Source organism: Xiphias gladius, chromosome 2, assembly GCF_016859285.1.
Source record: "Xiphias gladius isolate SHS-SW01 ecotype Sanya breed wild chromosome 2, ASM1685928v1, whole genome shotgun sequence".
In the NCBI taxonomy this organism is placed as follows: Eukaryota; Metazoa; Chordata; class Actinopteri; order Istiophoriformes; family Xiphiidae; genus Xiphias; species Xiphias gladius.
Window position 1 is genome coordinate 7,321,382 of NC_053401.1, and position 22,060 is coordinate 7,343,441.

General features: G+C 40.0%; 3 protein-coding genes across 5 annotated transcripts in view; 1 reads left to right on the forward strand and 2 right to left on the reverse strand.

The window, feature by feature from the left end:
* apaf1 (apoptotic peptidase activating factor 1) overlaps positions 1–4,156 on the reverse strand; it is a 40,541-nt gene extending 36,385 nt beyond the window's left edge. The window contains exons 1-6 of one of the 2 annotated variants that reach the window (XM_040148685.1): positions 3,970–4,156; positions 2,896–3,077; positions 1,937–2,126; positions 1,464–1,661; positions 1,018–1,207; positions 78–190 (exon numbers count right to left, since the gene is read on the reverse strand). In XM_040148685.1, the coding sequence (XP_040004619.1) occupies positions 78–190; positions 1,018–1,207; positions 1,464–1,661; positions 1,937–2,126; positions 2,896–3,039 (835 nt within the window). In that variant the 5' untranslated portion in view covers positions 3,040–3,077; positions 3,970–4,156. Of the gene's footprint in view, positions 1–77; positions 191–1,017; positions 1,208–1,463; positions 1,662–1,936; positions 2,127–2,895; positions 3,078–3,670; positions 3,941–3,969 lie in introns of those variants that run through there. The other variant, XM_040148693.1, reaches the window with a different exon arrangement.
* A 1,082-nt stretch (positions 4,157–5,238) lies between these two features.
* tcp11l2 (t-complex 11, testis-specific-like 2) lies at positions 5,239–14,594 on the reverse strand. The gene is made up of 10 exons (XM_040152172.1): positions 14,488–14,594; positions 11,375–11,555; positions 10,899–11,031; positions 9,355–9,475; positions 8,972–9,195; positions 8,670–8,806; positions 8,250–8,431; positions 7,412–7,593; positions 7,094–7,266; positions 5,239–6,848 (listed from the first exon to the last, which is right to left on the reverse strand). The coding sequence occupies exons 2-10, from the start codon at positions 11,541–11,543 to the stop codon at positions 6,586–6,588; spliced, it is 1,584 nt and encodes a 527-aa protein (XP_040008106.1). The 5' UTR covers positions 11,544–11,555; positions 14,488–14,594; the 3' UTR covers positions 5,239–6,585.
* A 1,753-nt stretch (positions 14,595–16,347) lies between these two features.
* On the forward strand, positions 16,348–21,947 carry depdc4 (DEP domain containing 4). Of its 2 annotated transcripts, none has more exons than XM_040152714.1 (9): positions 16,348–16,460; positions 17,114–17,537; positions 18,029–18,180; positions 18,330–18,525; positions 18,731–18,981; positions 19,072–19,214; positions 19,316–19,441; positions 19,710–19,788; positions 20,233–21,947. In XM_040152714.1, exons 1-9 carry the CDS (start codon positions 16,382–16,384, stop codon positions 20,430–20,432), a joined length of 1,650 nt encoding a protein of 549 aa, XP_040008648.1. In that variant the 5' UTR covers positions 16,348–16,381; the 3' UTR covers positions 20,433–21,947. The 2 variants fall into 2 exon arrangements, with proteins under 2 accessions (XP_040008648.1, XP_040008658.1); XM_040152724.1 differs by having other exon boundaries at positions 20,253–20,408.
* The last annotated feature ends 113 nt before the right edge of the window (positions 21,948–22,060 follow it).

The following is a 22,060-nucleotide window of genomic DNA, read 5'->3' on the forward strand; positions in this document are numbered from 1 at the left end:
TAAAGTCAATCACAGAACGCTTCATGCATTTAAATTTATACGTGTATAGCGAACAGAGTAAACTATAGGGTACATACCACTAACTGAATCAGTAACGCTTCTATTTCTGGTGGTTAGAAGTATACGACATTGGATATCAAACGTCTTCAGCACTGTACTGTCCCAGATGTCATCTAGAATCAGCAGAGATCTAAAAACCAGAAAGGAAACCCATATTAGATCAGATGGAAAAAAATGAAACGTGTTTACCACAGCACCTAGCGTGTGTAATTAGCATACTAAACACAGTAAACACATAAACAAAAAAGTAAAAAATACTTAAATGTATGAATTTGGCCTTCTCGCAATTATCAACCCCTCTAAAACAATTAAATTCAAACTAAAATGTCAATCCAAACCTTGTACAGAAAAATGTACAAATGGCTAAAACACCTACTCTGACCGATACTAGTACAAAATTTACTGCTACCCTTGACATTTATTTGGTTTAGTATATAAATAAATACATCAATACATAAAAAATAGACAATTTTATTCTGGCTGTTAACTTATAATAATATTATCCATCCTTATATGTTTCCATAATTTCCTATCACTTTTTACGCCCCTGTGCTTTATTTTTTACCTTAACATATTTTATTGTGTTTTTATTGCAATCTCCTGTTTTCATTGTACATTATTTTATTTTTGATTATTTACTTTTGTCCTAATAATATGGTTTGTTTTTGTTTCTGTGTTTATCTTGCTATTTACTACTTCTGCAGAAAACACTGTCAAATGATTATATGCTTGTGGAGTGGTATTAGGTATTTGTCGCTGTTCTCCATATACGTGCTTTGTATTTTGTTTTCATTGCTGGCATGTCATTAAATCACTACTGTGGGATTCTTCCATGTTGAAACTAACAAGCCAGATTCAATGGAATGGAAATTTGCATCTGGAATTTACAGCATATAAAGGTCAACAGTAATATTTAGCTAGCTGCAAAGTACGTCAGGATTATCTGAGCATGGCGACCTGGGAAATCTGCGCAGCATGAGAAAGCGCAGACGCTCCTTGGCTTCATCGAGAGAGTTGGGGGTCCGGTGGAGGGACTGGGAATCTAGGCTCTGCTCCAAACGGAAACACAATGACTGGATCTTCACCAACAGGTCTGGTTTGTCCAGTTGGCCAATGGACAACCAGTGGATGCCTCCAGGAAAGCAGTCTGCAGATGGAGGCAGGAGGAGGGGGAGGGATAAGACAGAGGTCAGAGGGGCAGGAGGTGAGAAGCTCCTGAAAGCTACTCCTGTAAGCAACCACGTTTGAAACTGTAACATCAGTGTGAATGAAAATCAGTCTAGGATTACTTTAGATTTTTACAATTTTTGAAGGTTATTTTTCTTTCAATAATCTTTGACTGTAACACAATGTAATGTATGCTGATAGTTAGTATTAGACAGCGTCAGTCAAAGATGATTCACCTTCGATGACCCCTTGGTGTCTGACAGCCTCTGCAGCCAGGATAGATTTGCCCGAGCCGGCCATCCCGAAGACAGTGACCCAGCCAGGCTCCTTCTGTAGCTGGTAGAGTTTCTCTCTGACCCGGTTCAAAAGCTCCGGTCGGCTGACAAACACCACGGGCCTCTGTGGTACACCACCTTCACTCAGCACCATCTGGACTATTACACAAAAAGGAAGGGGACTGATATCAAAGGTGTAACAGCAGAAAACTTGTAGAATTTTCCAACACGCATAAAATAACACTTGCATGTCTACTAATAAGAACATTTAGCTGATGTCTTAGCCCAACATATCTAACTCAAACTCACAGTCACACAACCAGCAGTTAATACACATTCTTTTTTTTTTCTCCAACACTCATAGACTCCCACACACCTACAGCACAACCCTCCAAACCTCCACTCTCTCCACCCACAACTTCCTGCTTGCTCACCAGAAGATGAGGGGCCATCAGAGGAGCTCTTATATGCATTTGGTGAGATCCGCGGTAGATCGTCATGAAGCAGATTGGCCAAATCATCATAGCCCTCCTTGACCAGGGCGTTGTAGAAGGAGATGTAGGCAAAGTTGTCCTTCCTCAGCAGCAGCTCCAGCAGAGCCGTAGCCTGTTCCTTCCTGGTGGGCTGGTTAGAGAGAAATAATAGGATGTTATAATATGCATTTTACATGTAACTACTTTGGGGGATATCATTTGAGCTGGTGAATATTTTCATGATTGCTATAAGTAAGCTTTTAAAAAGGGATATATATGCTTTTAAACCATATGTTTAACAATGTATAAACATATCTGAAACCCACCTTGTAAGACAAAAAGAGCATGAAATAAATTGAAAAAAAAAAAAACAATTGGTGTATTACTTCAAGTTAAATGTAAAAAAAAATTCAGAGTAATTTTAACACAGAGATTGGCTGTGCTGATTGTTCACTTCCAACAACAGCCAATATGTATTCTGTTAATATTCTCCTCTACAGGCCGCCAACACTAAATCTGCCGACTCATCATTAGGTCACTCTGGTGAATTGCAAGTTTAATTTTTTATTTTCTTAATTAATTAAAAAATAATCTGAGAGCAGCAGGTGAGGAGCAAGTTGATGAGAGTTGTGTCCAGAACTTTATATCCTGCACATGAAATGGCAAGTAATGTGGGAAAACAAAGAGATGACATGCATCAATAAACGAAGTGGGTGATAGAGGGTGAGTAAAAACATATTTCACTGACTGAAAAAATGATTAATTCCTAGATACCATTATCTTGATATTTTTAAAAAAAAAACACTCAAAACCGTGCAGGAAGCAGGAACAAAAAGTTACCAAAAAAAAATTGCTAGATGATATGGGTTCAATATTATAAATGACTTCCCCTTTTGCTCCCCCCCTCAGCAGGGGCTGACCTGAGCCCTGATCCTCTCCTCCTCATCCACACTCATCACACCATCACTGATCAAGTGGTCCATCAGGTAGGGGGGCTTGATGTCCTGTTCCAGTCTGTGGCGGAAGCGCAGCAGACAGCTCCGGGCCCCTTCCTCCAGCGCCATCTCTGCGCAGCACACCAACCATGCAGGATGCTGTCGCGCTGCAAATCATCAGAAGCAGTACAAGGCAAACGGATGAAGTGGGTTAAGGATGGGGTGGGTCAGACCTGTGAGGGGGCAGCGAAATAAACTATATCGCTAAACGTATATTGACACCCAAACATTATACCTGTATGTAATTGTTGAACGTGTCATTCCAAAGCCACGGACGTTCACCTGCTGCTGTGACGGATTCCCACTTTTCTGGGAATGCTTTCCACGATATTTTTGGAACATGGCTGCACCTGTTTCCTCTCGTTCAGCCTCGAGAACACATTAGTGAGGCGGGCCACCAGCGCCAACCGCTAAAGTAACCGTCAGATTAGCCAATAATGAGGACGCGTCCACGTGAAGAACTGAACTACCAAGACGCACACAGAGGTATGTGAAACTTGTGCCGCAGATTTTAAAAAAAGCAAAAAGAGGAAGGCGAAGAGCCAAAAAAAAGTGAAAGGACGTGAACTTAACAGCTGTTCACAGAGGGCTGACTGTGCAGAAGTGGCGTTTAAACAGAGTTTAAGCAGTCTGCATGAATTTACATACAATTTGTTCTAAAGTGATTCAGTCGAGGCTCAGATAACTTAAATTTACCAACCTGGTTAACGTGACGTTTATGGGTTAATTTCCTCTTAACGGCGTCTAGTATCAACAAAACGGTGTGAGGACAGCTACTTTTTTTGACAGGTCTACAGTTCCGGTAACTGAGTGCTTAAGTGAATATGGATACTGCGAGACCGGGGCTCAAACCTAACCCCGGTTACACACTTTCATTTTATCACTCACTGACGTCGGGCTTACACGCTGAACTCATTTCAATACTTGTCTCGACAAAGTTCACTCACTCTGACCTGCTACAAGGAAACAAAGGAAGAACCCCCCCTGGTAGATACTTACTGGTATCTTCTTCTCTTTATCGAGCAAGGTGTTGAACCGGTTGTGGTTGCGAGGTGGAGTATGTGTTAAAATATCCAAAGAGTCAAAAAGCAAATTATTTCCCCGTGTTAACGTCAAACTTACACGCCCAATTTTGAAAGAAGAGAGCTTCCTGCTTCACAACAAAAACAACTACCCGCTGTGTGGCAGCCAATCGAGCGGCGAGATTCGAGCCACGTGACCAATGAGTTCACGCAATTTAACGAATCTGTAACTAGGCAAACTGAGGGGTGCCTTCACAGACTACTACTATGCTCGCCAATATGCATTTTCACTCATTTAAACGATTTGGTCTGGAAATAAAAACAAATACGAGCTACATAAAAGGATCGGTTGAATACACATGAACGCATCTGCTCTAAAACCAAGTGGAAGAGGGGAATTAATATACATATATATATATATCCTAAATGCTTTTCGTCTTCTACAGATTACATCTCCGGGTATTACAAAGTGAAACACCAAGTGTCCATTTGTGTTGTCAACTCGTAATTGTAAGATTTCAGGGCTGTATTTAAAGGCAACAGTCCTGCATGGTGTCAAGAAGAGACGCGAGCGTGTTTATTCCACAGTACAGTGGTACAGTAGTGATTACGCCGTGGCCATAAACAGATTACCTGCATAATCCTGTGAACATATTACCTTGCAGTCGGACATGCAGAGCAATACGAATACACGTGTAATGACATTTTTTAATTATGGGACTCAGAGAATCAAAATCCAACTGCTGTATCTCTTTTTAGGGAACATCATAACTACCTGGAATAAATGTAGTCCATATCTCACCAATTAGGATGTAAATCTCAAATGGGTTTTTTTTTTTCAGGTTGTTGGCCATAACTTCCTACCTTACAACATATAAACGGGGGGTGACTGATAGCAAAAATCATTTTTTCTAAAATTTTGAATGTCTGATATATTCCCTGTAAAAAGAAATAATATATACATTAATACTATGTTCTATGGTTTAATGTTATGTTCCTAAATATCCTTCACTTTTTATGTCTATTTTGCTTCATACATTTAATAAGTTAACAGCTATACTAGTACAACAACCATTAAGGTTTTTTATTTTTCAGTGATTATTATGATCATTATTTAGAGCACCATGCATAAATTGTTATATGACTTTGAAGATATCAAGCGGAATCATATGGCTGTATTTCAGACACACTGTTAATACAAATATGTTATATCCTCTGAGAAAGTCCATACATCCAGTGCAGTTCCTTTTTTGCATTTTGGTTGCCCGCTGCACTCCTGATTACTATGTTTCTGACACGTTAGACAGCAGGCCATGTATGAGACCACATTTTGCTTATACATACAGTATATCATTGTATATCATTGTAAAATCCTACATGAGCACTGAGGAACCAACACACAGTGTATGTCAAACACAGACTTAGACTTGCACACATTTTTCATAGCACTTCAAATCTGTCCTCAAATAAATAAAGACATGCTCCAATTTGTGTTTCTTTTTTTATTATATTATCTGTGGCGCAGAAGAAGAGAACAGCAACTTCCCACATTTAGTGTAAACTTTAGTTAAAATAGATAACTGCTTTTCTTTATGTATCATTGGGTCTGCTAGAAATATTAGCCACAAAATCACTGAGTTCAATATCTTTCATTTCTCAGTTGGTTTCAACAGCCAACACAGCCATACTGTAACAACTACAGTACCTCAAAATGTAACAAAGCCAGCAACTTAATCAAATATAACAAGTATTCCACAAGCAGAATGTAAGTAAAAGTATAGAATATACAACATATGACAAATAGTAATTACTAACTAATTACCTAAGTATAAACTAAAATGACAAATTCCCAACACAAAGCTACTCATGCAGACAACTTTTTTCATTTAATTATTTGAGAAGTCAAAAACCAAAGCAACATTTTTTCCATTTCTACTTCTATTTTGTGCTATAGAATAATATCAGTGGAATAGAGAAAAGAAATAGAGAATAGAGTCTCTACTTTTCTGGCTGATAAAAAAAAAAAAAGTGAGAGAGGAGAACAATCAAAGCTCTAATTCAATGGAGAAAAGGCTACCTCATGTTTTACATTACGTTCAAAGGTGGTCATTGTTATCTGTAGTTAAATGCTACTCTGCTAATTTTCTTAATATATAGGCTTGAATTTTATTCCTCTTTGCTTTATAAAGCTTACTGTATGTATTGGACATACTGTTCTGCCCTTGTTCCCCTATGGACTCCCTCCAAAAAAACAGGAGTTTGACAATGTAGGGACACTATTAGGTTCAGAAATGAATCACGGTTTTCTGGTTTGAAGCTGTGAATGTTCATAGGAAAGCGTATAGTAGAACATTTATCGCAAAGGATGCAGGTCACATTAAATGTTGACCGCATGGTGCCTATACTGCAGTGCCTTCGCTGCTAAACGTAGTGATAACAACTACATTTACAATACAGGGAAGGTAACTCCAACTATTGGAGTACACTGGCCGAGCAAAGCCGTAGCACTGCCTAGCTACTGTAGTATCTCCTTAGGTTCTGCTATATCTAAGAGCAAAAAGACTCGTTAGACCGCATGAGCCAGAGTTTGGTTTTAATTGGAGGTGACAGAGTCCTGAGCCGTGGTCTGAGGAGGGTGTGCTGCTGGTGGGCTGCCGCTGAACATCAGCTTCCTGATGATATCCGCATAGAAAGGTCCATAGACAGTCTTATTGTAGTTGACCAGGGTGATGAACTTTGCTCCTATAAATGCTAGTTCAGTCTTGACAGAAGTCAAGCCAGCTGGTACCTGTTCAAGTCTGGCCTGGGGTTTAGGATCACAGATGAGCGCCGTGAAGTACTGCTGCACGCGATCCTCTGCACAGAAATTAAAAGAATGATTACAAGGTTAGAAAATCCGTGGTGGGTAGATTTCTGGCCTTATTATCATCTCCATTTTGGAGTTAAAAAAAAAAAAAGTAATTTTTACACCTTACTCTTGATACTCACAATTTCTCTCACACCAGTGTATATTTCTCTTCCAATTAAATAGGAAAAAAAAAAAAAAATTATGGTACAGGCCCCTCGAGTCACATAGGCACTCCTGCTCCTCTCTATCTTACCAACTAGAGTTCGGATGGGATTGTCCTTCTGGGTGATGCTGCAGATCTGGCCTGCGAAGGTGGCCTGCAGCGCCGGGGTCAGTGCAGGGTAGTTCCTCTCTGTTAGCGACTTGTTGAGCTCGCAGCAGATCTGAGCACTGACGCCCTCTAGTGCCTCTTTTAGCTTAAAGTCCCTAAAGATGAAGGAGAGGGGAGTTCTGGTTTGAGCTCCTATTTGATGTCAAGTAGGCACCTGTGGTTGGTATAACCTGTGATAATAAGTTGTTGTATGTTTGAAAACAGATTGTGGATTTAAGATGGAAAGAAAAGTGAACTGACGGGCTGTGCATCCCATCCAACAGCACACTGGTCACCCTCTTCAGGCGGTCAGACAGGGAGGGCAGCCCCTGGATAGGCCCTCCGATGGTGCTGTAGACAATGAGCAGCACCTCGTTCACGGCCTGACACTGCTGGAGCTTCCACTGAATCTCCCGCAGACGTGTCTCATCTGTCATCCAGGTCTGAAGGAGAACCATAAAATAGGCTTAAAAGAATAGTTTGACACTTTGGCAAGTACGTTTATTTGTCTTCTTGCTGAGAGTTGGAGGAGAAGATGGATACTACTGTCATGTCTGTGCATAAATACGGAGCCACAGCTGAGAGGTGCTTAGCTAAGCTTAGCATAAAAAGCGGATGCTGGGGGAAACAGCAAGCCTGGCTTTGTCCAAAGTTCAAAAATCCGCCTTCAAGCACCTCTAAAGCGCACTACTTGGTTACCTCACAAAATCTCAGCAACAAGGCTCTGGAAAATTACTGCTTCCACTAAGAAATACTTCCAGCATGTAACGTCCTGTAAAACCAGAGACTTCTGCTGTTGTTGTTGTTCTGTTGATGTTGAGATTTCTATGTGATTTCTGGGAATGCTTTCCAATGATTACTAAGGGACGTGTAGAAAATGCTGTCAGACAACTGTTTTGGGTGCGATATCATTTTTCTTAAACTGAAGACTAGGAGTTTGAAGAATCTTAGGGTCCGCTGAGAGAAAGTTGATATTCCACATGCTTCTCCACAAAGAGCATTTCACTAAATACTTTTTGAAAAAAATAATGACTGCAGAAATTCAAGCTAATGAAATCCTACTCTCTCTCTTACAAACACAAATTCAACACATTCTTACCTCAGGCAGCGGGCTCTTATTGTAGTCCCATGTGAGGATACGGAGGAAGGCAGCGTTGAGGATCTGGAAAGGCCCAGGCACAGCTTGCTGTCGTTTCCCCTGAGGCTGTCCCGTGGGGGTGGTGGCCGACAGCACTTCCTCCAGCACTGACTTAATCCAGGAGGTGGTGTGGTCCAAAGCATCTGAAGAATATTATCTCAGTAACCCAGTACAGTTTTGCTTTGACAGTATAATCGCATACAACGTATCCTATTCTTAAATTTACTCAGAATCTGTTTTTTCTGCACCAAATATCCAACTCGAGATGAGTAATTTTCTGTAATGCGGCAGGTAACATGTTCTGTAACTATCTGGCCACAGATATGGTTAAAAAAAAAAAAAAAAAAAGCTATGGTGAAAATCGTTTTCTTGTTCACTTACTGGGTGTTTTTTCCAGGATGCTCTGGAACTTTGCCCTCTCGTATTCAACACTCTGTCTCTGCAGCACAGGCCGCAGATTGTCAATTGCAAAGTTGGCCATATCTGCCTTCATCAAGTCCAGCACACGGAAGATCTCCCTAGTGCGGAGAAACAACCCAGCTACTGTGATTACAGTTACTTTTTATAATATAGCTAAATAAAACTCACAAAATTCTTTTCTTTTTTTTTTTCAAGAGAGTACAGACTCCGTTAATAAACATTTGATATCATCATGTTTTTAAATGCTTGAAGTATGTGCTTACCTGAACAGTGTCACTATGTTATCTGAGCTTTCCCGCAGCTTCTTAATTTCCTCATCCCTCACCGGTGCACACATCTTGCCCATGGTGGTGATGATGTAAGAGGAAAGCCCCTGGATGTCTACAGTATCCTTGTCAGCCTGCTGACGAATCAGGTCCATGTCCAGCACCTCCATGATCTGGGTCCTCATTCGATTGGCACCCGGATTAAGGAATGACAGTAAGATCTGTCAAAAGACGAGGCAGATGAGTTACACAGGGAACTTTCAAATTCAAGAGGACTATTACATGGATCAGGCAAAAAGCGCTGTAAATAAATATCAGGAAAAATGTCAGTCAGAGCAATAAAGTCATTTCTACAGATTGAGCAGATTGTGTGTGCTGACCTCTCTGATCTCCTCCAATAGTCTGATGGCTTGGCCATATTCAGGCGGGTCATCGTTCAGCTCCGACTCCAGGATGTCCCAGAAGGCCTTGTGGACATTATCTCTAACTACCTTCCATAAACTAAAAAGAGAAATGGAGGAATTTGTTTAGCTGGGTATATATCTTTCAAGAGAAATGGACAGTCAGTGCTGTTGTCACTGGTAAGGATGGTGAACCGAGAACTAAGTAACTGTGATATGTATCACTAAGAATAAAAATACACTCCAGCTTCGGTGCACAAGAAATAATTTTGCGATTGCTGCCAGTAATCCTATGCAGGCACAAATTACCCGAGTGTACTATGCTGTCTATCTTATCTGCTGCTGTCCCTCTCTTCACTCTTCTCTACTAAAGAAATAATTTTGAACTTTTTCCCCGTCTTGCCCTCATCTCTCTTGTTCTCTATCCTCTTCGCTCTCTTGTTCACTTCAGGCTGTGCCACCGATATATAGAGACGGACACGTCAATGAATACAGTAGAAAGGGCTATGTGGCTATGTGCTCATCAATTCTCATCTGTCTCTTTACTGGGAGAGAAAACTGATAAAATTGTATTGTATTTGATCAAAGGTTGTGCCTCTATATAGTATCATACCTCATAACACTACGGGCATATGAATGAACAGTGTTTATTAGATGCAGAAAATTCACCTTAAGCATAATTTATTTTGAAATGCAAGCGATCTACATCTTTTCGTTATTGAAAGAATTCAACCGAATTTAGTAGAACCTCCTTTACTTTGAAGGAGACAGTGTAGTAGAAGTTGGTGATTTTAAGGTTGCATGCCAATCACTAGCATTAGTAGACAAACTTGTGACTGCTGCTCTAGATTGTTGATGCAGTTTTTCTGGATTTGTTAACAGTTTGTCATGATTTTTAAAGCTGATCTCCCTGAGTTAATAAATAATTCAGCATCGCTTCTGACTGATTAACTTGCAGTTTGGCCAAAAATAACAGCGTCTCTGGACTTCTGCTGTTTCATGTTCCTTCAAAAACTCCCAGAGCATTTTTACAGTTATTTGACTGCCAACATAATAAAACTCACATTTGTATTTGGTGATAAAAGTGCTCTTCCACGAGGTATATACATAATTTTGTCAATACTGTTAAACAAAGCATAGCTACAATGAGCAGCTTTTTCTGATCACAAAATCAAACTTATTCCACATTGCAGGAAAAATCTCTGAAGGGAGCTAATAATAGAGCATAAATGATGGGAGCTGAAACCAAGGATAAATATTGTAAAATTTGACATTTACACTGTATATTTTTTCTGATAAATTTGAATATAAATGTTTCAAATGTTCATGTAAGACTTTAATGCACTGTCAGAACAATACTAGTGGTATGGAGGACAAGCTTTTGTATTTTTATGTCTTTGTAAAACCCTTACATGATAAACTGGCATTTAGGTTTACTAAAAAAAAAAAAAAAAAAATTAAAAATACAAAACATGATCAGAAAGGGAAGAAACAAGAAATAACATCTTATGCAGCTGGTATACCTGTCCTGAGGTAGACTGTTTGGCTCTAGATGGAAGTTGTGGTTGACAATGATCTCATGGGCCAAGCTGAGATCGGAGAGGTCTCTGACAGACTCCAGGACCCCATCCAAGGTCAAGGTTTTGGGTGGGCTTGCTGCGGGAACCGAATATTGAACAAACTTTGTAAATAAACAAATAAGAGAGTGTTCGACTTCTGAAGCTGCATCATGGCAGTGCTGTGGGCTGTTATTCCTGGAATTTGATTACAGATAAAACACGGGCTCTGAAACCTAAACACGAGTAGGAACATAAGAGCATTATAGATTTCATTTTTCAAAGTGAAGTCTGAGTCAGTGCAGAAAAAAAAAACAACAACTAGTATGCCTTTTCTGAGGAAGGAAAATGAACATAAACACAAAAATGAAAACAGTAAGTCAGAAGTTGTCCGACGGGCTTAGAGACCAGAGACCAGAAAAAGGGCGAGGGGACAAACTCACAGGAGGGCGTGCAATGCTTGCTGGAGCAGTCGCTGGTGAAGCTTTCACGGGAGCAGTCCAGGTCGCTGGTCGACGTTATGCTGTCACAGCGCTCTGACGACGACTCTACATCACTACCTTGGTCCTCACCGCTGGATGTGGAGGCGGGTCGCTCATCATTTAGAGGCATCTTGGGTTACAGCTGCACATGAGAAGTTGGTGATGACTTCTGAATAGCTTGTTGACTATAACTTCAACAGAATGCCACTGGGTTTGGCAACACTTTGGCTAACTCAACCTGTTCAGAAAGTCACAAGTCAATGGGTATTTTATTACTGTCACAGAAATTTGGAAGGAACAGGTTTAGAATTAACGATAAAGTTTATCATTCTTCCTTTTGTATGGAAGTGGTTGTCAAGAAATCTTTAGTTCTTTGTAGTTCCTAACAGGAACTGCAAAAACAGTAAAAGATATCTGACGTTTGGCATCTAGTGATATTCTATATGTTTTGTTGTTGGCAAGGAATCCCATGAAAAGACCAAAACCAATAATGAATTTATCCAACTAACAAGTATTGTCTGTGTTGCTAAAGCCTGATATAACTTATTTCTCAGTGCAATAGAGCTCCATTGTTTTTCATAAGCTATTAAAAAACACATAAATGAGGCCCACTGTTTCACTGGGGGACACGTTCCTCCATTACAATGAACAGAGTCACCGTAGTTATTTTTGTGGCAATCTCAAATAGACTGCACTGTAACTGCAAATACTCACCGAATGTGTGTTCATCCACGGCTGAAAACAGTCCCCAACAAAAGGTACCATTTACTCCAGTAATGTCTTCTAAAACTACAGTGCCCAGCTCCAAGCCTAAATCTTCCTCAGGCTCAGTAATTCAAAAAAATAAAAATAAAATACTGATTGCCACAGACAAAGCAGGGAGATGAGAAAGTATTGAGAGAAAGACTAATGCACTGCTGGTCTTTTCATGGGATTTGTTGCCAATAACAAAACTAGAGAATAACATCGGCTCTATTCCTCCCCCTAACAGGCTTCACTTTGAAGAAAAAAAGAAAAGTAATCTTTACTTTAGTTTAAGCTGTGTTTCTGTTAGAGGGAGAAAGAAAGTGTGACTCAGTGAGTGAGAGAGCGTTCATTTTTCACTTTAGCAGTAGTTGCTGTTGCCAAGGCAGTTAACAGAGTTCTACAAAAACACCAGTCGCATTCAATAAAACAGCTGGCAAGCCAGTCACTACGGAAACAGAGATACCTGCCTTGTTCCACGGTTTTGAGTGTCAACATCAACGTCTTATTAAACTCACTGATGGTGTATGAAGTAATTTATTGGAAAAAGACTTCAGTGTGTTCAGTGTGTGTTTACTGCCGCAGGGGTTGACAACACAACCCAACGTCAGGACACAGCTAATTTTCACAACTAGGTTTAAACAAAACCCGTATTCCTTCAGGTAACCCCCCCCCCCAAAAAAAAACAAAACAAAACAAAACACATCAATTGTGTCTCCAGGGCAACCCAGGAAAACAGATGGCTTCTCAATAGTCAAAATGATCCTGTTACACTGGTCCCTGTGTCGTCTGCCCTCCACACAGACAAAAGTACATTAGCATAAGAAAGAAAGGTGCTGTTTGTAAGCAAAATTAAAAAAAATTTTTAAAAACACGAGCTAAAGCCCAACTGAGGGAACTGATGTTTTTAATCATTAAAACACATAAAAAAATAAAATAAAAACACAAAAATGTATCCTGATTATGATAACATCCACAAATAAGCAGGCCCCTTTCTTTCTAATATTATCTAAGACATACAGCTGACGGAGTGACCCTTGGGTGTTCCTATCTCTGGTCTCAATTATCTGCTTCCAAAAATGAATGCACACTCCCTCGCTGCTCTTTTGGTTTAAAGATAGCTCGGAGGGTGAGGAGGATGGGTTGTGGGTAGTGTGTGACTTCCATGTACCCATGTGCTGTGCTCGAAGCTCATTCATTACATCATCTGCTAGACTTGACAGCTAGGTCAGAGCAACACAGCAGGCCAATTTTCAGAGATTATCTAGAATGATGGGAGCAGAGCAGCCCAGGAAAACTGATTACGGATTCGGTCTACTCTGTCATCTGCCACTTCATTATGTGAAATCCTCCAAGTAGTCTGAGTGTTGGGCAGAATAAAATGTATCATGCGGTTGAAACAGTCCCATAGTACAAACACCTAAAGATAAAACCATTTAGAATAGTATTGATTCATTTATTTTATATACACCATACACTGTTGACTTTAACATACAGCACTGTAAGTTGACGTGCTGATAACAACATATCTGCAAGAATAGCATTTAACTGTTGCTATAACTATTTTGGATGAATGTCGTGAGAAAAAACATGAGAAAATATATAGAGTGTAGTTTCTATATGTACAGTTGCTCTGCTACAGGTTGCTTTTTTTTTTTTAACAATAACACCTGCAGAAACAAAGGCAACCTTCCGGGGTCCAGATTTGACTGTAGCACGATGTAAACAAAGCAGTGGATCGGGGAGGCTGGGCTAACTACACGGGGACTGTCGTTATTGGCTGCAGCTCCCTGTCTCTCACCCCTGCATGGAAAATCTTTGGTTGCATAGCTGTGCACATGGATAGAGGGGGGGAGAGGGGAAAAAAAAAAAAAAAAATCCACACACGCGTAAGAAGTGGGTACACGTGATCCGAGCTCCAGATCAAAACAAGAACTCCATACACATTTATAATAGTACTTTTTACTGCTATGACCATGCCAGGACTAAATGTTTTACGCTCTTGCTGCAAAGGAGATCTGTTTTAGCTGACTGTCAGCTCATCATTTGCATTATGGTAGCTTTTTTTTTTTGGTACTTTAACCAAACGCTCCGGCTGGAAGAGCCGAACATAAATCATGAGTTTGGCTAATCTCACGTAGCGGCTATATTTTGAAATCAGCGCCGACATGTAAGCTGTTGTTAGGAAATCTTCGACGACCGTTACCAAGTTCCCACTCCACCAACAGAGCAAGAAATGAACATAAAAGTTGCCAACGGAGCCAGCCGAGGGATTCATAATTGTATATTAAACTAAAATGTACTGGGGGGAGAAAAAAGGCAACTTTTACCTCATTCAAGTCTCCCGAATGGAGACTGACACCAAAAATAGCTCAGCTCTGGAGGGAAGATTCGCTGTCGTCCGCACTGTTCGTCTCCGTTTAAAGGTCCTTCGTCCCCCAGCTGGCTTTGAGGACAAACAGGCCAGACCAATTCACACATAGGGGTGTTCAACCTTCAAACAAATGCGAACACAAGGTTTATGACCACGGAGCTAACTGTTTTCTTAAATATGTATGCTTCAAGTGGACAAAAGTGAATGGAAATGCATACGTTCCCTTCACGAGAGGCAATTTGAGACAATAATTTTAAACTGTGCCACAATTGGTTTAAATGGTACGGTCCGCTCTGCACCACGTGGGTCCTCTTTGTTTACGGATGTGACCTCAGTTTGCGCACAGCAGTGTGTGAGCGTGTGTCAGTCAAGACTTGATTTTAATACTGCTTCTAATACTACTACTACTACTACTACTACTACTAATAATAATAATAATAATAATGATAATAATGATAACTCTATACCCCAAAACACATCATAAATTGCTTTATAAAAGTAAATAATCATGAATATTTAGAATAAAATAAAGATAAATACCATTAAATAAGATACATTTAATAGGAAAAAAAGACAGGACAAAACAGTTTAGGAGAAAGTAATGTTTTAAAAAATTAGTCTTAAGATTGCATTTAAAAGGGCCTACAAGTCTCTTTTAGGAGTGGTCAAGGTTAGGCCTATAAGTCTTTTTACAGTAGACATTTTAATTTTTTATATTTGTAAATGCGCATCACTAATAACATTATCAGTGTGCATTATGGAATATGATCCTCATAATTTTGATTTGGGGGGCCCAGAACTACTGGTACACTTCCTAGCTTCATAGGACTGTATAACTTCTCTGTAATATAGTCTTTCTAAAAAGTGTTTTCAAAGAAGAGGTAGAATTTAAAACTGGATACTATAACATCTATAACTTGAACTAAATTAATTCAATCAAATTAAATGTATTGAATTGAATTCAACATAATAATCTTGAAGGCATTTTGAGATTAAACACTTTGGGTTTTATGAGGACACAGGCATTAAATGTAAATTGCATACACCTAATAAAATATTTGCAATAAAATATGTTTTTTGGACAGGATAACCTCACTCACCCTCATTTCTTAAGCGGTTGCCAAAAAGATGTCAACCCTTCAGTCAATAGTGTGAATTTTTCTATGTTATTTATTCAGATTTTTTGAATGTTTGTTTCATCTATTATGTATATTGTGTATGTGATTCTTGTTGCAGATTTTAACCGATTTATGTACAAATCCACTTATTGGAAAAGATTGTTTCTATTGTAAGTGCTAGGACAGAAGTTACAATTTAGTCACTAATAACCATGCAAAGAGGCAAAGGAAATCACTGACCTGAGGATAATGTTGGGAAGAGCAGAGACTTTTAGTGTTTTATGTGAAGATATTACGATAAGAAATGGCAAAAACCATTGAGAGAACACAAGGGTGGGCGTTATTCTTCTTTACATGAAAAGATATGAGTCCTGGCTGGGTTATTGTAGTGTAGGTATATGAAAATCCTAGGCAAACATCCAGATGATTTATGTGTTGCAGACGGAGACAGTGCAGCATATTCCTGCAGGAAAGTGAAAAAAGACAACAACTGAATAATCACTCTTTTGTTTGTTTGTTTTTTTTTTACCTTTAATGGGTTGTTTTCTTTGTATAACAACTGCCATCCTGTCTGAAAGACTGTTTAAGATCAGTTTTCCCTATGAAATAAATTATAAACGACGGTGCGAGTTATTGCCTGTAGAGGGCAGCAGGGTAGAGCCTGTCAGTTCCGTTTAGATGAAGAAGAAGAAGAAGAAGAAGAAGAATGTGTGTACGTCACACGGAGAGCTCATGATGGCGGTTGATTTGACTCCTCGGTTCAGAAGGCTGAACAGCCAAACAAGAAGTTTTCGTGAAAATATACAGCACGGTAAGTACTGAGTATTAACACTGAATAAGTTTCAAGTCTACGTCTCTCCTTTATCTTAATATAACCAGTCAGTAAGAGCTCACTTTTGTAAATAAGAATGGGTTCGCTCGAGTGTAGCATTGACAGATCAGAGCGATAGCCCCCACCGCCGTGTTTTTACCGTTGATTATGGAAAAATATCTTTGTTTAAAATGGTTTATAGAGCAGAGTTTGGGGGACACTGACATTCAGCGATCATTTTTTTTAATGAGCCCGCATATGGTTTCCAGAAGTGGTGAAGGAAATATTCAGAGCCATGTGTAAAAATAGCAATAACGCACTGAAAACACAACACTCGGTTACAAGTAACAGTGACATGTTACGTAAAGTATCACAAGTAAAAGTAACGTTACTCCTAATGCAGAAATGCTCCCTTTGAGTGAGTTACACCATAATATTCTGTATTATTGAATTATTATTACTGATGCACCAATGCCTTAATTTGAGTCTGAACATGTTTATCAGTAAACTGTATAAATATAAATATACTAAATAGGAAAGACGCTTTTTTTTCGAGGTACATAAATGGGCTGAACGAAGTCCGTCAGAACATTTTAACTCTGGGAATCATTCTGTTTTGACCCCTTTTCCTCTAACCATGTGTCTCCTAATAGGTTTTTCAGGGCCCTTTGGTGCCACCCAGCTTTGGCACAACATCATCAGGGCCCTGCAAACCCAGGTGGAGGCGCGCCGCTGTAGGAGGCACCTACGCGTTCATGCCGAATGTTTCACAGGCTCAGATGCTGTGGATGCCGTCCTCAGTTATCTGATGCAGAATGTGGTGTTTTGCACAAGTGAAGTGTCTCGCCTCAAAGCTGCTCGACTCTGCCAGGCTCTGATGGAGGCAAAGGTGTTTGAACCAGTGGGCACAAAGCTGTTTCGCAGAGACAAGGAAGTGGCCTTTGAGGACAGCGGCTGTAGCCTTTACCGTTTTCTGGAATATAAAGTGTTGCCAAGCTCCTCCATGAAGGAGTGCGGTAGTGACGCAGAAAACATGCCACCAGAGAATGCAGAGATTAAGAGGAAGAAGAGCTCCAGGTTGGTTTTTTACGTTTCATATCTTATAGTGGTGCTTCCACGATTCTACTCAGTACGGAGGATTTGTTGCAAATTACAAAATCTCTGCATCAAGTGCATATTCACATACAAAGCAGAGCAAAGAATTAGACTGATTCAAAGTATAAGATATAATATTGATATTGTTATATGAGACTAGATAATGTCTGGAATTTTGGTTAATTTTGCAAAATCTTTTAGTGTTGTCATCATCAGGTCTTAAAGGCAGCATTAGAGTCAAGTGAATGCCAAAACACAGGAAAGCGACTGCCTGTAAATGCTTGACTGTCATAGCCATATTGCTAAGGTTTTTTTTCTAGGGGCATAAGCCCACTCCTAAAACTGATTTAATATTGTATGGAAGCACTAAGAATCATATTCAAAATGTTGTCGTAATGTTTGAATCAAAATTAGCTTTAATTTTAACATGAATTTTGAGTGTTTTTTAATCACCAAAACTATTCTCTCTGCAGGCTGAATGAACTGAGAACAATCTCCAATCCTCTCGCTGTCGGACCGTCAGATAGGAGGGTTGAGAGGCTGCTGAGGACCATCAACTTGCGGCCCTCCATGTCCCCTGCTTTAAACACAGCCCCGACTACTTCTGCCTTTCTGTCCAAGGCTGGTAAGACTGATCTAGTCTGTCAGTATGTGCCAGTACGAAGGGTGCCATATACAAGGGAACCGTCTGTAAAACATGTAAAAGAAATTACATTTGGAGCGATATTTTAACCCAATTTTCTTACTATTTGAACTGTGTTCCTTCTTTCACAGTGGTGGATGAGGTTTGGAAGCAGCAGACGCTGCTGCAACTGCTGCAGATAGTGGAGTTGCCCATGCTGGACTGTATCCTGACCTCTCCTGCCAGGGTTCAGGCCCAGGCCTGCAGAGCTCCTCTGGCCTCGCAGGACCTGGTTATCTCTAACACATGCCTGGAGAGAGAGCTGCCCGATACCCTTAACCTGCCCCAGTTAGTGCTCCGATTAATACTTTAAAACTTTTTTCACATTGGACATAAACTGATCCTTCTATAATGCACTTGCAAAAATCATGGAGAGAATGAAACGAGATTATGCTCTGCATTTAAGATAACAAATGTTTGTCCATGTATTCTGCTTCCCCTACAGGAACAGTAAAGTGATTTTTTGTTCTGTTTGATCCCCCTTTCATCTCAGGTTGGATGAGTGGCTGTCGGCAGCAGCAGACTGCTTGGAGCTCTTCCCCGACCAGCTGATTGTGGTTGCAGGGGAACAGCTCAGCCAACAAGGCGGGGATGCCTCTGTAGAGGATGGTAATTCAGAACAGATGGCAGGCCGAAAAAGACTGCTCTTTGACACAATTTCCAAGTACTACAGTGGACAGGAAAAGGCTCCACTTCTCTCAGGACGCTACCTAGATATACATGCTGCAATTCTGAATCTACTGGGTGAGAGCTTGAAAAGTTTTACAATGATGTTATGATTCATGGGTGTCATCTTGAAAACTGAGGAGATGACCATGTCTTGCTTCTTTCTAGATGGAGGGAAGGTCCAGGATGCCATCAGAGCCTCTCAGTTGTGCTTGCGGCTACTGGAGACAAGCGTGAGAGATGAACTGCGGAGACTACTGGCCCTCATGGCCTCGGCAGCTCACCCAGATGCCTGCCGCCTGCAGAAACAAGTAGCTCACTAGTCTCCTCTCCGCAAACCACACCATCAGCTCCAGGGTCAAGTTGGATATGTTGGAATCTGTCATGGATTTTCTGGTATGTTTCCTTTCAGACTGACAACAGGGCCTTGGTCTGCCGCACTTTTCAGAGAGCGATTGTCCAGAATCACGAGCTGACTCGATCCCAGAGCGAAACCCTGGTACTGTTTCTCATGGACAATCACACTGAGCTCTTCAAGGTATACTTCTGTTCTTTCAGAATTAGTTTGCAATTTCGCTATCACTAACATGCATTCTGGTAGACAGTTTGATGGGAAAAATTAATTTTTCAGTATAGCATAAAATGATAAAATGACTTCTTATTGAATTAATGCTCCACTTTCTGTTGTGCTCTTACCGCACTGTAGACCTACAGAAACCTGTTAGTGGTAGGACAATGAAACTCTTCACAAGTTTGGACTAAGCCTTTTAAATTCTGTTTTCTCTTTCTTCCTGTAATAAATACAGACTCCTACATCCCTTATTGAAGCTGTGAGGAGAACACTGAGGAGTATGCAGCAGGGAAAAGACCCTGATTCAATTGCCAGTAGGTCAAATAGAGCTACAACTGAATATGCACACTCTGGCTGACATTACACGTTACACCATCACATGAAATAACAATTCAGAAGTTATCCTTATATACAGAATCACTCAAACTTCTGTCTGTTGATTCTGATGATTTATTAGGAACAACAGACAATTCAGTCCCAAAACTATCTCAACCAAGGTTCTGCAATCCTCAGTTATTTTAAAAATAGCAAATGAGATGTTTTTAATCTTCATTTGTATCCAGATCTGCAACAAAATACACCTGTATTGATCTATCTTGAGCTACGGGATTAAGCAAAACGTTACGACCCAAAATCTAAAGTGTTGTGTCCACATGGAGGCACTGTTGCTCCAGATCCACACCAAAAACTGAATCCCTTTTTCTCTGTCCAACGTGCATTATGCTCCAGTCAGTCACCTTCCCCACTGTGCTTTGCAGCGTTCACCTTCTGCCAGCAGGTGACACCACAGGAGTACGAAGACCAGCGTGAGGCTACCACCCTGGAGAGTCTCAAGCAGCTTCTTCGTGACATTTCCTCCAGCAAGAGCATGTCTGTCAAGGACAGGAGGAGGCTGCTCAAAGAGTTTGAAAAACATCACCCTGTGGTTTTCCTCCAGCATTTCTCCAGCACCTTCTGAAACATACAGCTGGAGGCTGCCGGTTTGACCTCCCAAGGTGCACTTCACAAGGGGCCAGTCTGCTAGGGTACAGCACTTACACTAAAGAATGATACTAATTTATTGCACATCATGGATCTAATAAATCATGTTGGCCTTATAATTCTGGGTGCTTTAAAGGCTGGCATACAGTCACACCTCTAATTCCATCTATTGTCTAGTATGTAGAGATGGTTTGACACCTTAGGTGACTGTCAGTGCAGCTATTCCTATAATAAATATAAATTTGTTGCTGCGGCATTATTACATTGCTTTAGCCTCACAAAATTCATTTAGGTCACAAGTGGCCACAGTAGTTGAGGTTTTATTTGTAGTTATGCTGTTAAGTCTTGATTTTACATCCCATAGCACTGCTTGCGTTATCTAACTGATGAAACGTTTTGAGATATACGTCTACTTGTTGAAGGAATGGGCTTGACTGTAGTGGTGACTGGTTTTACACTCGTTTATAAACAATTAATTATCTATTCATCTAAGATATAAAGTGTCTAAATGGGGGTAGTCTGTGAGCTGTGGACGCTCCAGCTGTAAGTAGCAGTTGGCTTTTTTTTTTTTTTCAGTTCTACACTGGTGACACTGATTTTATGTTGTATAAATGAATAATGTTTAAAGAGGGGATTTGTCTTTTGCACCACACATTGTTCTGAAAATGAAGTAAGTTATAAAAATGATAAAAGGGATCACTGAAATGAAATACTCTCTGGAGTTTCATCAGCCATGTAGCCAGCTGTTTTGAGGCTGTAATTGATGTACAGTTAATGTACTAATTGATGTACTTCTTGCCGGTGTGGGTACTTGGATAAAGCTGTTGCATTATCTTTATGAGCTATTTAAGTTAGGTTGATTGGGGCTTTGGGAATGGAATTGTGGTTGTCAGAAGTAATGCTGTGATCAGACATTAATATTTCTACATATCAAGTGAAGCATAAAAATATTATAGCAGCCTTTTTGTTTCTTGTTTTGGGTTTTCAGTTTTACTGTAGCATGCTATTTAGTGTGGTTGAGTAAAAATACTTAATGTAGCTGAATGAAGTTTAACACAGTATGTAACTTGTTTTTGTTAGAGATGAAGCAAAAAGGTTTTAAGATTTTAACATGAAATTTATTATGAACTGAAAGCGGAAAGGGTATAATAGTGTGTTAGGCTAGCCATAGCTCAGGTTAATACACTGTATTTGAATTGTATGGGTATTGAATGCTTTTCGTGCCAGTAACATGGTCAAATATCTTTTAGTTTTAACTTTTAAGGATTTTACTTGAAAGAGGCATAATAAAAGGCCACTAATTGAATCTTTTGTTATGCACAGTGCCCCAGATCGATTTTATTCTCTTAACCGATGAAGCCGGGGTCATAGAAAGTAATTTACAGTCAAAATCTCATTTTCAGTCAGCATCTTTTGTTCTTTGCAGACACTAAAATCATGTTAGAATGCACTTTATGATGCTGAAACATGCTTTACTTTCTGTTGAAATAACATTAAATAAAGGTTTAATTCATCTCAAACAAAAGGTCCCTGTTCATATTCTTAAGTTCGTGCATTTCCTACTAGTGGGGTCGATTATTCGTGCATACTGTGGGGTGACTGCAA